The sequence below is a fragment of the Dama dama genome, chromosome 20, assembly GCF_033118175.1.
Source record: "Dama dama isolate Ldn47 chromosome 20, ASM3311817v1, whole genome shotgun sequence".
NCBI lineage: Eukaryota > Metazoa > Chordata > Mammalia > Artiodactyla > Cervidae > Dama > Dama dama.
In genome coordinates, this window is record NC_083700.1 from 80,323,935 (window position 1) to 80,339,390 (window position 15,456).

The 15,456-nt window shown below is 37.9% G+C and overlaps 1 protein-coding gene across 4 annotated transcripts in view; it reads left to right on the plus strand.

The window, feature by feature from the left end:
- The window catches only part of DOCK7 (dedicator of cytokinesis 7), a 188,494-nt gene that overhangs the window by 15,263 nt on the left and 157,775 nt on the right, over positions 1-15,456 (plus strand). For all 4 annotated transcript variants that reach the window (XM_061121716.1, XM_061121717.1, XM_061121718.1 and 1 more), the window contains exon 2: positions 9,650-9,755. In XM_061121716.1, the coding sequence (XP_060977699.1) occupies positions 9,650-9,755 (106 nt within the window). The remainder of the gene's footprint in view (positions 1-9,649; positions 9,756-15,456) is intronic.

Here is a 15,456-nt window from a genome sequence, read left to right on the forward strand (position 1 = left end):
GGTCACAAAGAGTCGGACACGACTGAGTGACTCAACTGAACTGAACTGAGGGAGTGGTTAAACATGTTGCAGTTCATCCATTTCATGGACTCAATGTTAGATAAGAGGAGAACAGTGGTTAAGAGTAAGTGCTCTAAGTTCAGATCTTAGGGCTATTCCTTATTGGTTAATATGACCTGAACTTCTTGAAATTTCAGTATCCTCTTATAGTGCCCAGTTCATAGAGTTTTTCTGAAGATTAAATGAGGTATAAGAAATTTAACACTTTAAGCAATATCTCGCACATTGTAAGTGCTTGGTAAACATTGATAGAATATTATTATTAATTTTATGTGCTAATTTGGAAAGATTCTCAAGATATATTAAGTGTATAATTAAGATACCAAGAAAAGATTATGTATGATGTTATATGTGAGTATTAAAAATTAAGAATTTCTTATATACACACTGATATACACATATCTTTTTCTTGAAGGATCCCTAAGAAAACATTAAGTGGTCACGTGGGGCATGGGATGGGGGATTGGAAAGGGTAGAGAAATATACCTTTTGTTTTTACTTCTTTGTGAAGTTTGAGTTTTATTTATTTAATTAATTTATTTTTGGCTGTACCACATGGCATACGGGATCTTCCCTGACCAGGAATCAAACCCATGCTCCTTGCATTGGGAGCACGAAGTCTTAACCACTAGACCCCCAGGGGAAGTTCAAGTTTGAGTTTTAATACCGTGTGTGTGTGTGCATGCCAAGTCACTCCAGTTGTGTCCAGACTCTCCGACCCCATGCACTGCCAGGCTTCTCCTCCAGGGGATCTTCCCCAGCCCGGGATCCAGCCTGCATCTCTTACATCTCATCTCTTAAGTCTCCTGCAGTGGCGGGTGGGTTCTTTACCACTAGTGCCACCTGGGGTGCCCCAGTACCATGTATATTTTCCTTTTTTTTTTTAAAGATGTCTTCTTTTATCTAGTTGTATTGTCTTTTCTCCATAGTGAGAAAGGTTATTTACTTCTCATAGTAACTGTATTTATGTAATGGTAAAGAGTTTTAAGTGTAGTTCTGGAACCAGCCCTTTGCAGATTTGCTAAAGACATATTAGAGACTACTTTGATAAGTAAACATGTTGTCTTATTAAAACATTGTTAAAAAGAAGAGTTTAACATAGAATAGGAGAGCATTATGATTCAGTAGTAGTTTTTAAACTGACCACTTAACAAATCTGATAGTAATGATGTTACTAGGCTCTTAAAGAAAAAGTTATATACATTTAGAACTCTTCTGTTGATTCAGACTTTTTTCCTCCCCAGCAAGCACTTACCTGGTTATTTGACAGTAATAGATAAAAAGGTATACTTCTTATCTTCTTTCAGTCAATTAGAAACCAACAATACTTATAGGTTAGTTTACTCTGATAAGCATTTGGAAAGTTCATATACTGGGTAGTCTCTAAGTTCATCCTTGTTTCTTACCTCCTTTTTTTCCTCTCCACTCTTGTCTCTCCATTCTACTTTCTCCCCCTGCCATTGTCTGAATTATCTTAGACATTGAAGATGTGAAGATTTCAGTTCAGTTTCAGTTCAGTGACTCTTTGCGACCCCATGAATCACAGCATGCCAGGCCTCCCTGTCCATCACCAACTCCCAGAGTTTACCCAAACCCATATCCATCAAGTCGGTGATGCCATCCAGCCATTTCATCCTCCGTTGTCCCCTTCTCCTCCTGTCTTCAGTCTTTCCCAGCATCAGGGTCTTTTCAAATGAGTCAGTTCTTCACATCAAGTGGCCAAAGTATTGGAGCTTCAGCTTCAGCATCAGTCCTTCCAGTGAATATTCAGGACTGATTACTTTAGGATTGACTGGTTTGATTTTCTTGCTGTCCAAGGGACTCTCAAAAGTCTTCTCCAACACCACAGTTCAAAAGCTTCAGTGCTTAGCTTTTTTTATGGTTCAACTTTCACATCCATACATGACTACTGGAAAAACCATAGCCTTGACTAGATGGACCTTTGTTGGCAAAGTGATGTCTGTTTTTAACATGCCGTCTAGGTTGGTCATAGCTATTCTTCAAAGAGGCAGGTGTCTTTTAATTTCATGGCTGCAGTCACCATCTGCAGTGATTTTGGAGCCCAAGAAAATTAAGTCTGCCACTGTTTTTCCATTGTTTCCCCATCTATTTGCCATGAAGTGATGGAACTGGATGCCGTGATCTTAGTTTTTTGAATGTTGAGTTTTAAGCCAGCTTTTTCACTCTCTCTTTCACTTTTATCAAGAGGCTCTTTAGTTCTTCTTCACTTTCTGCTATAAGGGTGGTGTTTATCTGCATATCTGAGGTTATTGATATTTCTCTTGGCAATCTTGATTCCTTCTTGTGCTTCATCCAGCCCAGCATTTTGCATGATGTATTCTGCATTTAAGTTAAATAAGTAGGATGACAAAATACAGCCTTGACATAATCCTTTACCAATTTGGAACCAGTGCATTGTTCCATGTCCAGGTCTAACTGTTGTGTGTTTTTTTTTTAATTTTTCATTTATTTTTATTAGTTGGAGGCTAATTACTTTACAATATTGTAGTGGTTTTTGCCATACATTGACATGAATCAGCCATGGATTTACATGTGTTCCCCATCCTGATCCCCCCTTCCACCTCCCTCTCCATCCCATCCCTCTGGGTCTTCCCAGTGCACCAGCCCTGAGCACTTGTCTCATGCATCCAACCTGGACGGGCAATCTGTTTCACACTTGATAATATACATGTTTCTATGCTGTTCTCTCAGATCATCCCACCCTCGCCTTCTCCCATAGAGTCCAAAATTCTGTTCTATACATCTGTGTCTCTTTTTCTGTCTTGCATATAGAGTTATCATTACTATCTTTCTAAATTCCATATATATGCATTAGTATACTGTATTGGTGTTTATCTTTCTGGCTTACTTCACTCTGTATAATGGGCTCCACTTTCATCCATCTCATTAGAACTGATTCAAATGTATTCTTTTTAATGGCTGAGTAATATTCCATTTTGTATATGTACCACAGCTTTCTTATCCACTTGTCTGCTGATGGGCATCTAGGTTGCTTCCATGTCCTTCTCTGTATCGTTCCAATTTTAGTATATGTGCTGCTGAAGCGAGCACTAACTGTTGTTTCTTGACCTGCGTATAGACTTCTCAGGAGGCAGGTAAGATGGTCTGGTATTCCCATCTCTTGAAGAATTTTTCACAGTTTGTTGTGATCTACACAGTCAAAGGCTTTGGTGTAGTCAATAAAGCAGAAGTAGGTTTTTTCTGAAACTCTCTTGCTTTTTCGATGATCCAACGGATGTTGGCAATTTGATCTCTGTTTCCTCTGCTTTTCTAAATCCAGCTTGAACATCTGGAAGTTCACAATTCACGTATTGCTGAAGCCTGGCTTGGAGAATTTTGAGCATTACTTTGCTTGCATGTGGGATGAGTACAATTGTGCAGTAGTTTAAACATTCTTTGGCATTGCCTTTCTTTGGGATTGGAATGAAAAGTGAAGTTTTCCAGTCCTATGGCCACTATTGAGTTTTCCGAATTTCTCTATAGTCTCATAGTTTTCACTTCAGCTTTTTAAACTTTATTAAACACCCAGAGTATTCTAGGCACTGTTTTAGAGGGTGCTAAGCTAGGTAAAACTAATTGCTTAGTTCCTTATAAGGAGACAGGTAAATAGATTTCAGAACAGTTTGATACATGCTGTGTATCTGCTCAGTTATCACAATGAGTTAGTTTTTGATAGGAAAGTGCCACCAGACAGTTAAAAAAATATACATTTTCTTTAATGGCAGAAATTAACCTCTTTTGAGACATTTGTAGAAAAAAAGAGACATACTCCTGTCAGAATTAAAGTTTCCTTGGCTTCAGTCATTCCTCAAGGAGGTTGCAAAGGTACCTCTGAAAAGTGAGTGTGCCAGGTCTGAGAAGCCAAATCTTTGATATTTCACCAGACTCTTTTTTCCCTCACCATACTTTTACATTTGTGAGTTGCATTACTACCATTCTAGAAAAACCTACATTGCAGTTTATGTGCTTCTTTCAAAGAGAATGTTTACAAACATTGGGTTTTCCCATTGCTGAAATCAAACTCTGTCTGCAAGGCCAGGTTCTCATTCCACCAAAGAAAACAGTCTGATTAGTCCGCCGCCTATCTGAATGAGCCTCCTGGAAACTCCATTGCTTTGAATGAATGCGGATGAACACAGTGCTTTGAAAGCACAGAGGATGAGTGTCTAACCTGAGTAAAAGAGGCAGAATTAATCACTCAGGAATGTACGGAGGATATGATGCACTTCTTGAAGACTATTTGCCATACCTGTATTCCATATTTAGTTTTCTAGTTTTCTCTGTTAAGGCAGAGTAGTAATAACTGAAGAGTTTTAAGCCCTTAAGCTAAATTATAGACCTCATTTGCCTTTCTCAAGTATAAGGACATTTTCCTCCATTATTATAATACTGTTTCCCACATTAAAAAAACACTAATTCTTAATTATGTAATACCTTGTCCATGTTCAAATTTCTCATTATCCTTAGAAATATCTTGTTCAAACCAGGATCCAGTAAAGAACTATTCATTGTATTTGGTTATATTTAAGTCTTTTTTTCTCTTTTTGAATAAACTTTAATTTTTAGCCTTATGTCTTTTTTGTGCTAAAGCTTAGCCCACTGTGTTTATTTATTCATCACATTGACTTGTTAAAGAGACATGACTTTTCTTTTGGATTTTGTCTGATTGCCTTGCCTTTTTTAGTATTGTTAATACTGTTGTCTGTATTTTTTGTGATCTAGATATTAGATATACAGATTTTTTTTGCTTGTTTTTAAACTTTTTATTTTATATTGGTGTATAGTTGGGACTTCCCTGGTGGCTCAGAGGGTAAAGCGTCTGCCTTCAATGCAGGAGACCTGGGTTCGATCCCTGGGTGGGGAAGATCCCCTGGAGAAGGAGATGGCAACCCATTCCAGTATTCTTGCCTGGAAAACCCCATGGATGGAGAAGCCTGGTGGGCTGCAGTCCATGGAGTCACAGAGTTGGACATGACTGAGTGACTTCAACTTCACTTTATAGTTGACTAACAGTGTTACGTTAGTTTCCAGTATACAGAAAAGTAATTCAGTTAAACATATACATGTATCTACTCTTTTTCAAATTCTTTTCCAATTTAGTTGTTATAGAGTATTGAGCAGTTTTCCTGTGCTATACAGTGGTTCCTTCTCAGTTACCCATTTTATTTTTAAAAATTAAAAAAAATTTTTTTTGGCTGCACCAAATCTTAGTTGTGGCATGCAGTATCTTTCAGTTGTGGTACATGGGATCTAATTTCCTGACCAGGGATCAAACGTGGTTCCCTGCCTTGGGAACTGGAGCCACTGGACCACCATGGAAGTCCCTTTCATTATCCATTTTAAATATAGCAGTGTATATGTCAATTCCAAACTCCCTAGCTATCCCTCCCCACCCCACCCTCCCCTGATAACCATACACACACACACAAATGAACTTATTACAAAAGAGAAATAGACTCACAGACTTAGAAAGCAAACTTATGGTTATATAGGTCCAATCAGTTCAGGTTAGACATTTTTGGCACAAATACTTGGGAGGTGATACAGTGTTGCATTTGTTTATTTATTTTTGCCTCTTTTTGTCTTTAATACCAACTGTACACAATGGTCCAACTGTGATTCACCCTGCTGGTCCTCAGTCTGGACGTGTATAGTCACAGCATTGGAGTATCATCTGTTGTTACCTTTTTTCTTTTGGGGCTTTTTAGCTAGCCCTTTTTGCCTTGTCTTTGATATGTTCCCTTACCTGGTATATTCCATGGTATATTCCCTTACACTTTTTCCCTGCATTCTGTCTTCAGTATAAACAGTACCAGTTCCGAGAGGTATTATTCTTATTTGACATATTACATTGCGGACTTTTTTTTTTTTTTTTTTTGTAAACTTTATACAAGTAGCTCAACTAACTTCTTTTATTTTAGTCTGAACTCTCCTTTGGTTTCCCAGGTGGCTCATTGGTAAAGAATCCGCCTGCCATCTTCACTTGGGTGTTTCCTCTGGTCCCATGAAGAATGAGTAACGATCAGAGAGGCCCAGATTAGTCTTGGGACATTTGGGAATCATGGTTGATGGGGCATCTGAAAGTGGGATGAGGTTAGATGAAAGGTTACATGCAATATAATTTTCCCTCAGAATGTGAACCCTTTGTTATTTATTCCTAATGTCCCATGATGAATGGTCTTAGTGAATGCCTTTTTTTTTGGGGGGGGGGATAAAAACTGTAATGCGTGTTGACATAGTGAGGGAGTTTGTGGAACTGGTGAGGGTTAGTAAGGAGATAAATAGGTCAAATATTGGATCATGTTCTTCAGGGAGAGGAAGAAGATATTCTGCTGTTATAATTTAAGAGCATAAGTAACTGTGGGATTTTTGATCTCTTTCCACTTTGCTGTTGATGTTAATAGCTTATTAGAAGTAAAAAGACTTCCTTGTATTGCTTTACTATATGAGCTACATTAGGAATAGGAAAAATTATCAAAAACGTAATCTATGCTAAAGGCTTTTAACTGATATCAGGAACTATATTTATTACATTTCTTGTCATGCATACTTTGGACCATGGTGTAGTTAAGAGAGACTTTTCTATTTGGGAAAATTTCCTCAATTACCATTGAGGAAATCTTTTCATGTAGAGAGTCTCAATATAAATACATCTTTTGCTGGGTTTTTATTACAATTATAACTCAGTTTGGAAATGGTTCTTATTTTACAAATTTTTGCTGATTTTCTCTCTGGGGGAAATCATGTCTTGTACAAATAAGACAAATATTTGTAATGTGGAGATTAATCTTTTGCATGTCTCTGTTATTAAGCAAGAGATTGTCTCTTTTGGAAGTAATATTTTAAATTTTGTTTCATTTTTCCCATTTTGTGAAATCAGAGTATGTCTTTCAATTAATTGATGGTGTAATGGTTAATTAGCGAGGCTTTCTTTCTGTACCTGAAGTAACAGCAAGCCTTAACAATTAGTGAGATCTTGACCTTGATGAAGTAGAGCAGTTTACAATTCAGATTACTCATGGTTCAGCCACAGAAAAACTGAAAAACAGGAACACTGAGGTAGTGTTGAGGTTGGTAGGCTGAGTTAAGTAGCACTGAGGAAGGTAGAGATATAATATTTGTTCTCTGCCTCTCTCTGTCTCTTTAAAGGTGTTTTCATATTTTCGTCTTAGTTTTGACAACCCATCAGGAGATTGTGAGACCTTTAAACCAAACCTAATGGACAATCACAGTGTATAGGTGTCATTAAAAGACCTAAGGGGAGCCATAAGCTGAAGTGACGTTCCTATCCTCTCACATCCGGGTGCTTTACAGGTCTTGCCCTTTGCCCTCTCCTCAATCCGTGTTCTCCTTCCAGGGTTACCTTTTCTCTTTCTCTTTCGTCTCTAACCTCTGATGGTTTCTTCATGCTCTTCTCTCCCTTGTCTGTTGTCAGTTAGTCTTTTTTATTCATTTGCTTATTTTTTTTTTTTTTAAACTAAGACTTTTTGGGGAGAAGTTTTATATTTAAAGAAGAGTAGAAACTCAAGAGATCACCCATGTTTATACCCCAACCAAGTTTCCCCTATTATTAACATCTTGGATTAATGTGAAACCTCTGTTATGCTATATAAGCCAATATTAATACATTATTATTAGTTAAAGTCCAAAAATTACATTAAGCTTACTCTTTGTGTTGTGCATTCTTTAGGTTTTGACAAATGTACAGTATATGTGTCTATTATAATAGTGCCATAGAGAACAGTTTCACTGCCCTAAGGATCCCCTGTGCACTGCTTATTCATCTCTTCCTTCCCCTTCCTCCTGCAGCCCCTGGCAACCGCTGTTTTTTTTCCTCCTTGTCATACTTCTGCCTTCTCCAGAATGTCGTGTAGGTGGAATCACACAGTACCTAGTCTCTTTCGCTTAGCAGTATTCTCTTAAGGTTCTTCCATGTCTCTTTTCTTTGGCTTGCTAGCACTTTTTTTTTTTTTTTTTTTAGTTGCTGAATAGTATTCCACTGTGTGAATGTACTACACAGTTTGTTTATCCTTTTACCTGTTAAAGAATAAGCTTCCAACTTTTGGCAGTTATAAATACCAAATTCACTTTTTATGAAGCACAAATATGATCTAAAGTACTTCAAGTCAAGTAAAGAAAAAGTTGAGCTAATTCAGTATCTTGAGCCTTAAAAAATAGCTCTTTTACCTTTGTATCAAAGATTTCTAATTGACTAGTCAGCTCCTAACAGCACTCGAGAGGTATGTGTGGAGTGATTGAATATGAAAAAGGTAAGGAAGTATGGAAGAGAAGAAAGAGGCTAAGGATGATATCATATAATATTCAGATAATTCTTGGAAAATGAGATTGTCTGGAAATTCAGCTGGACATTTGAATGGGCAGTAAGATGTTCAGGGCTCTGAATTCAACTATTAATTTGAATTCAACTATATACATTCTATAACAAAAGTATCATCAAGCTGGCCCAGAGGAGAATAAACATTTCTCTGTTTTAAATGCCACATGCTAAATATTTTAGGGAAAATAGCAGTGAATGAAACCATTGCCTCTGTTTATATAGGGCATACATGAATGTGGAAAAAATAACTAGGAAGGAGAAAAATGCGAGTTTAGGTTATGATGAATGCTCTAAGAGTTTCAAAGAAGGATATTATTTTAACTGTGGTGAGTCAAGAAGCTTTTATGAAAGTCTTGCCATTTGAGTTTTACCTTTAAAATAGTTGAGTTGAATTTGCGAGTACAGGAGAGAAACAGCATTCTAGGAAACAATTTATGTTTGTTGAGAACAATTTGAGATAGAATATAAAGCTGAAGAGGTGATTAGACTCAAAGTATAGAAAGCCATTAATACCAGAGTATGCAGACAATTTTTGTTAGTTAAGTAAAAATAGGGAATAATTTTATAGGGCATGAATATTGTTTATAAAGTATTTTAGAATTAATTTTGTATCCTTAAAATTTATATACTTTATGATATACACTTATTATAGCTTTAAGCTCTATCATAAGCCAGAATATTTCCCTGAAATGTCATATACAAAAAGAGGCCTTATGTAAGTTGACTGTCAGTTTTGTACCCTGCATCAGCATTATAAAGGTGTTCTAGGTAATTACAAGCTGCTACTGCTGCTGCTGCTGCTAAGTCACTTCAGTCGTGTCCGACTCTGTGCAACCCCATAGACGGCAGCCCACCAGGCTCCCCCGTCCCTGGGAATCTCCAGGCAAGAACACTGGAGTGGGTTGCCATTTCCTCCTCCAATGCATGAAAGTGAAAAGTGAAAGTGAAGTTGCTCAGTCATGTCAGACTTGTAGCAACCCCATGAACTGCAGCCTACCAGGCTCCTCTGTCCATGGGGTTTTCCAGGCAAGAGGACTGGAGTGGGGTGCCATTGCTTTCTCCGGTAATTATAAGCAGTATTTACCAATATATCTTATGAATTTATAATCTTACTGATATGCTGAGATTTTGTTGTTCTTTAAATGAACTTTTAATATACTTTGCTTTCTCCCATTTTAAATTAAGCTGATTTCTTTTTGCAAACAGTGTATTTGCTTTTTTTTGTTGCAGAACTGTGGCTGCTGAAGTTAGGAAGCAGATCTCTGGACAGTATAGTGGCTCTCCCCAGCTGCTCAAAAACCTCAACATTGTTGGCAATATATCCCATCATACCACAGTAAGTAATGTGTTTAAGATATGGTATGTTACAGTTACATTCTGACTAGGCCATGAAAAATAGTGGAAAGATAAGAGTCAGGCCTTTGACTGTGTGGATCACAACAAACTGTAGAAAATTCTTCAAGAGATAGGAATACCAGACCACCTGACCTGCCTCCTGAGAAATCTGTATACGGGTCAAGAAACAACAGTTAGAACTGGACATGGAACAACAGACTGGCTCCAAATAGGGAAAGGAGTACGTCAAGGCTGTATATTGTCACCCTGCTTATTTTACTTATATTCAGAGTACATCATGAGAAATGCCATGCTGGATGAAGCACAAGCTGGAATCAAGATTCCTGGGAGAAATATCAATAACCTCAGATATGCAGATGACACCACCTTTATGGCAGAAAGTGAAGAGGAACTAAAGAGCCTTTTGATGAAAGTGAAAGAGTAGAGTGAAAAGCTGGCTTAAAACTCAGTATTCAAAAAACTTAAGATCATGACATCTAGTCCCATCATTGCATGGCAAATAGATGGAGAAACAATGGAAACAGTGGCAGACTTTATTTTCTTGGACTTCAAAGTCACTGCAGGTGGTGACTGCAGCCATGAAATTAAAAGATGCTTGCTTCTTGGAAGAAAAGCTATGACCAACCTAGATGGCATATTAAAAAGCAGAGACATTACTTTGCCAACAAAGGTCCATCTAGTCAAAACCTGTGGTGTTTCCAGTATTCATGTATGGATATGAGAGTTGGACTATAAAGAAAGCTGAGCACTGAAGAATTGATGCTTTAGAATTGTGGTGTTGGAGAAGACTCTTGAGAGTCCCTTGGATTGCAAGATCAAACCAGTCAATCCTAAAGGAAATCAGTCTTGAATATTCATTGGAAGGACTGATGCTGAAGCTAAAGCTCCAATCCTTTGGCCACCTGATGCAAAGCACTGACTCATTTGAAAAGACCCTGATGCTGGGAAAGATTGAAAGCAGGAGGAGAAGGGGAAAACAGAGGATGAGATGGTTGGATGGCATCACCGACTCAATGGACATGAGTTTGAACAAGCTCCAGGAGTTGGTGATGGACAGGGAAGCCTGGCGTGCTGCAGTCCATGGGGTTGCAAAGAGTTGGACACAACGGAGTGACTGAACTGAACTGAAGAGCCAGGGGTTTGGGTTCCATCACTAGTATCACTTAACAACCTTATTAGTTGCTACGTCACTTTTTTCTCAAATTTGAGTCAGGGGAGTGTTGGGAGGTGTTACAGAAGTTTTGACTTCCTAATCAACTCCAAAACTTTATATTCAGGATTTAATCAACTCTGGAATTTTATAAATAGAACTTCTCAAACCCAAGGTGGATTCATACATGAAAATTCAGGAATGTTTTCTAGAAATAATGGGTACTGAAAGTAGTGAAAGTAAGTCATTTGGTTGTGTCTGATTCTTTGTGACCCCATGGACTGTAGCCTGGCAGGCTTCTCTGTCCATAGAGTTCTTCTCAAGAATGCTGGAGTGGGTAGCCATTCTCTTCTCCAGGGGAATCTTCTCAACCCAGAGATCAAACCTGTGTCTTCCACATTGCGGGCAGATTCTTTACTATCTGAGCCACCAGGGAAGCCCCAATAGATACTGAAGTAAATGTTACATAATTGTATAGATTCATAGTATTATCTATCTCCTTCAATAGAAAGGAATATGTAGTTTTGAATTATTGCTTTAAGCCAGGAGCTGTGTCAGAGATATAAATATATGTTTTTTTATTCAGGAAGCTGGCATGAGGATAATCAATTTTAATTAAAAAAAAATCTGATATTAGTTGTAGTAGGAATATGAATTAAAAACATGCTCCATTTGTCAAAAACTGAAAAAGTTGTTAAGAGTGAGTTGGGTAAAGTTATATTAACACTTTCTTTTTATCTGTGAAATAGTACCAATTTTTGAACAAACATGGTATGCCAGAGCATAGTAGTTTGAATGGCTTGTAGTGACATGTTTATAATGTTTGTTATTCAATTTTAAGATATGAAGTTTACTTTTAACAACAGCAACATACTGATTGGAGAAAGTTTATAATATATGGATTTCTGGATGATTTCAGTGTGCATGGAGATGGTCCTTCTAATACCCTCTTGAGTGTCTTGAACTCCTCTTTTCAGCTGATTTCCCGTGTTGTGTGTTACACCTTCACTGTTCATTTCCATAGTCACCCCTGGATTTGGTCATTATGAATAACTGTAAGCCTCATGCAATCTCAGTTCCACAATCCTTATTCTCTGGCCGCCCCTTCTTCTGTCTCTTGCTCTCTTATTCTGGTGCTTTGACTTCAACTATACTTCAGCTCTCCTGGGATTAGAATCCATGATCCTGCTAACATTTTTGGGTCTCTCACTCCTTGATGTTCTTTTCTTTCTCTCCTTACCAACTTAAATTATTTGTTGAAATTTATAACTACTCTTTTGCATATACCATTGATTTCTTTAACTTCTTATGTCATTGGCACTACCTCAGTGCTGTTTAAACCCAGCCTCCTGCTTACTTCACGTTAGCACTCATGCAGCTGGGTATAGCTGGGGAAAAATACACAGGTCTCACTGACTGGTCTCACTTTACGTATATGACCACTAATGCATGAAGACTTCTCCATTGCTTAAACTAAAAATATTTTTTTTTCCTAGTCTGCTCATTGTCCTGCTTTTTTAGTCGACTCATTTCATGCCTCCTACTCTTCCCTTAAAATCCTCATTGCTGTTCTCTATTTGCAGTCTTAGGATGACTTGGCTTCCTGTTTCACTGAGACAATGGAAGCAGTCAGGGGCATCCACATACTCCTACCACCATGTGTATTCACATTTTATCATCTGTATCCATATTGTCTGTCCACCAGTTACTTTAGATAAACCAGTAATGAACTAGATCCCAACTTCTCTGTTACTAAAATACAGTACTTTAGTAATTCTCCCTGCTCTTTTATGACATTACTTTTTCTGTTTACTGGATCATTACATTCCCATCAGTCTACAAACATGCAGATGTGCTGTTATTTCTCCCATTTAAAAGAATTCTTTTTTTGCCCCACTTTTCCATCAGTCTCCCACTTTCAGTATTTCTTTGCTCTTCTTTGCAACAGAATTCCTTCAAAGGGTTGTCAGAGCTTGCTGACTTCAATAACTCTTCTTATATTCTTTCTGAGAAAGTTCTTTTCAAGTTATGGGACTCTTCAAACATACATAGCAGTAGAAGACAAGTAAAAACATTGACATTTTTTAATTTAGCCACAATGCTGTTATCACCCTTAACAAAATAGTCTGTAATTCTTTGGTGTCATCTACTATCCAGTGCATGTTAAATTTTCTCAATTATTTCACTTGTCTTTTTGTCATTGATTTATCCAAATCAGGATCAAACAAAATCCACAGATGGAATTTGGTCTTAGATCACTTGCATTTAAAAAAAGAGGGTAGTTTCTCCTTCCTCTTTTTTTTTTTTTAATTGAGATAGGGCTGATTTATAATACTAAATAAGTTTCATATGTATAACACAGTGTTTCACTATCTTTAATGGTTGTACTATTTATAGCTGTTATGGAAATTGACTCTATTTCCTTTGCTGTATAGTATATTCTTGTAGCTTATTTATTTTATAATAGTTATTTATTTTTGGCTTTGCTGGGTCTTCGTTGCTGTGTGGGTGTTTCTCTGGTTTCTTGGTCAGGGGCTGCTCTCTAGTTACCTTGCACGGGCTTCTTGTTGCAGTGGCTTTTTGCTGCAGAACGTGGGCTCTCAGCTGTGTGGGCTTCAGCAGTTGTGGCCTGTGGGTTCAGTGGTTGTACCTCCTCTGCTCTAGAGCACTGGCTCAGTAGTTGTGGTGCTCAGGCTTGGTTACTTTGCAGCATGTGGGATCTTCCAGATCAGGGATTGAACGCATGTCTTCTGCATTGGTAGGCAGATTCTTTACCACTGGGCCACCAGGGAAGCCTTATAATAGTAATTTTACTTCTTAATCTCTTACCCCTTTCTGTTTCCCCACTGGTAATAGCTGGTTTATTCTATATATCTGTGAGTCTGGTTTTTTTTTTTTTTTTTTGCTATTGTTGTTATATTTTTAGTTTGTTTTATAGATTCTACATATAGGTAATATTGTAAAATATTTGTCTTTTTCTGTCTGATGTATTTCACTAAGCATAATATCCTCCAAATATTAGACCACCATATGTTGCTCATATGGTGGTCTAATATTCTGCAAGGGTGCCAAGAGCATCCAACTGGGAAAATGATAGTCTGTTTAATAAATGGTGCTGAGAAAGCTAAATAGACACATGCAGAGCAATGAAATTGATCCCCTATCTTACACCACTCACAAAAATTAACTTGAAATGGATCAAAGTCTTAAACAGAAGAGGTAATAGTATAAAACTCCTAGAAAAAAATGTAGAGGAAAAGCTCCCTGATTTTGGTCTTGGAAATGACTTTTTTTAATATAATACCAAAAGCACAAATACCAAGAGCAAAAGTCAACAAATTGGGGCTATGTCAAACTTAAACACTTTTGCACAGCTAGAGAAACAATTAACAAAAGGCATCCTATGAGAATTCCCGAAAAATATCTACTTCTGCTTCATTGACTATGCTAAAGCCTTTGACTGTGTGGATCACAACAAACTGTGGAAAATTCTTCAAGAGATGGGAATACCAGACCACCTTACCTGCCTTCTGTGAAATCTGTGTGCAGGTCAAGAAGCAATAGTTAGTATTGGACATGGAAAAACGGACTGGTTCCACATTGGGAAAGGAATGCGTCAAGTCTCTGTATTGTCACCCTGCTTATTGAACTTATTTGCAGAGTACGTTGTATGAAATACCAAGCTGGATGAAGCACAAGCTGGAATCAAGATTGCCAGGAAAAATATCAATAACCTCAGATATGCTGATGACACCACCTTAGTGAAGAGGAACTAAAGAGCCTCTTGATGAAGGTGAAAGAGGAGAGTGAGAAAGCTGGCTTAAAACTCAACATTCAGAAAACAAAGATAATGGCATCCAGTCCCATCACTGCATGGAAATAGATGGGGAAACAATGAAAACAGTGAAAGACTTTATTTTCTTGGGCTCCAAAATCACAGCAGATGGTGATTGCAGTCATGAAATTGAAAGATGCTTGCTCCTTGGAAGAAAAGCTATGACCAATCTAGACAGCATATTAAAAAGCAGAGACATTACTTTGCCAACAAAGGTCTGTCTAGTCAAAGTTATGGTTTTTCTAGTAGTCATATATGCATGTGAGAGTTGGACCATAAAGAAGGCTGAGCGCCGAAGAATTGATGCTTTTGAACTGTGGTGTTGGAGAAGACTATTGAGAGTCCCTTGCACAGCAAGGAGATCAAACCAGTCAATCCTAAAGGAAATCAACACTGACTATTCATTGGAAGGACTGATGCTGAAGCTGAAGCTCCAGTACTTTGACCGCGTGATGTGAAGAGCTGACTCATTAGAAAAGACCCTGATGCTGGGAGAGATTGAAGACAGGAGGAGAAGGGGACGACAGAGGACAAGATGATTGGATGACATCACTGACTCAATGGACATGAGTTTGAGCAGGATCTGGGAAATAGTGAAGGACAGGGAAGCCTGGCATGCTGCAGTCCATGAGGTCTCAAGGAGTTGGGCATAACTGAGTGACTGAATAACAACAACAGTGGGAACAAAATTTTGCA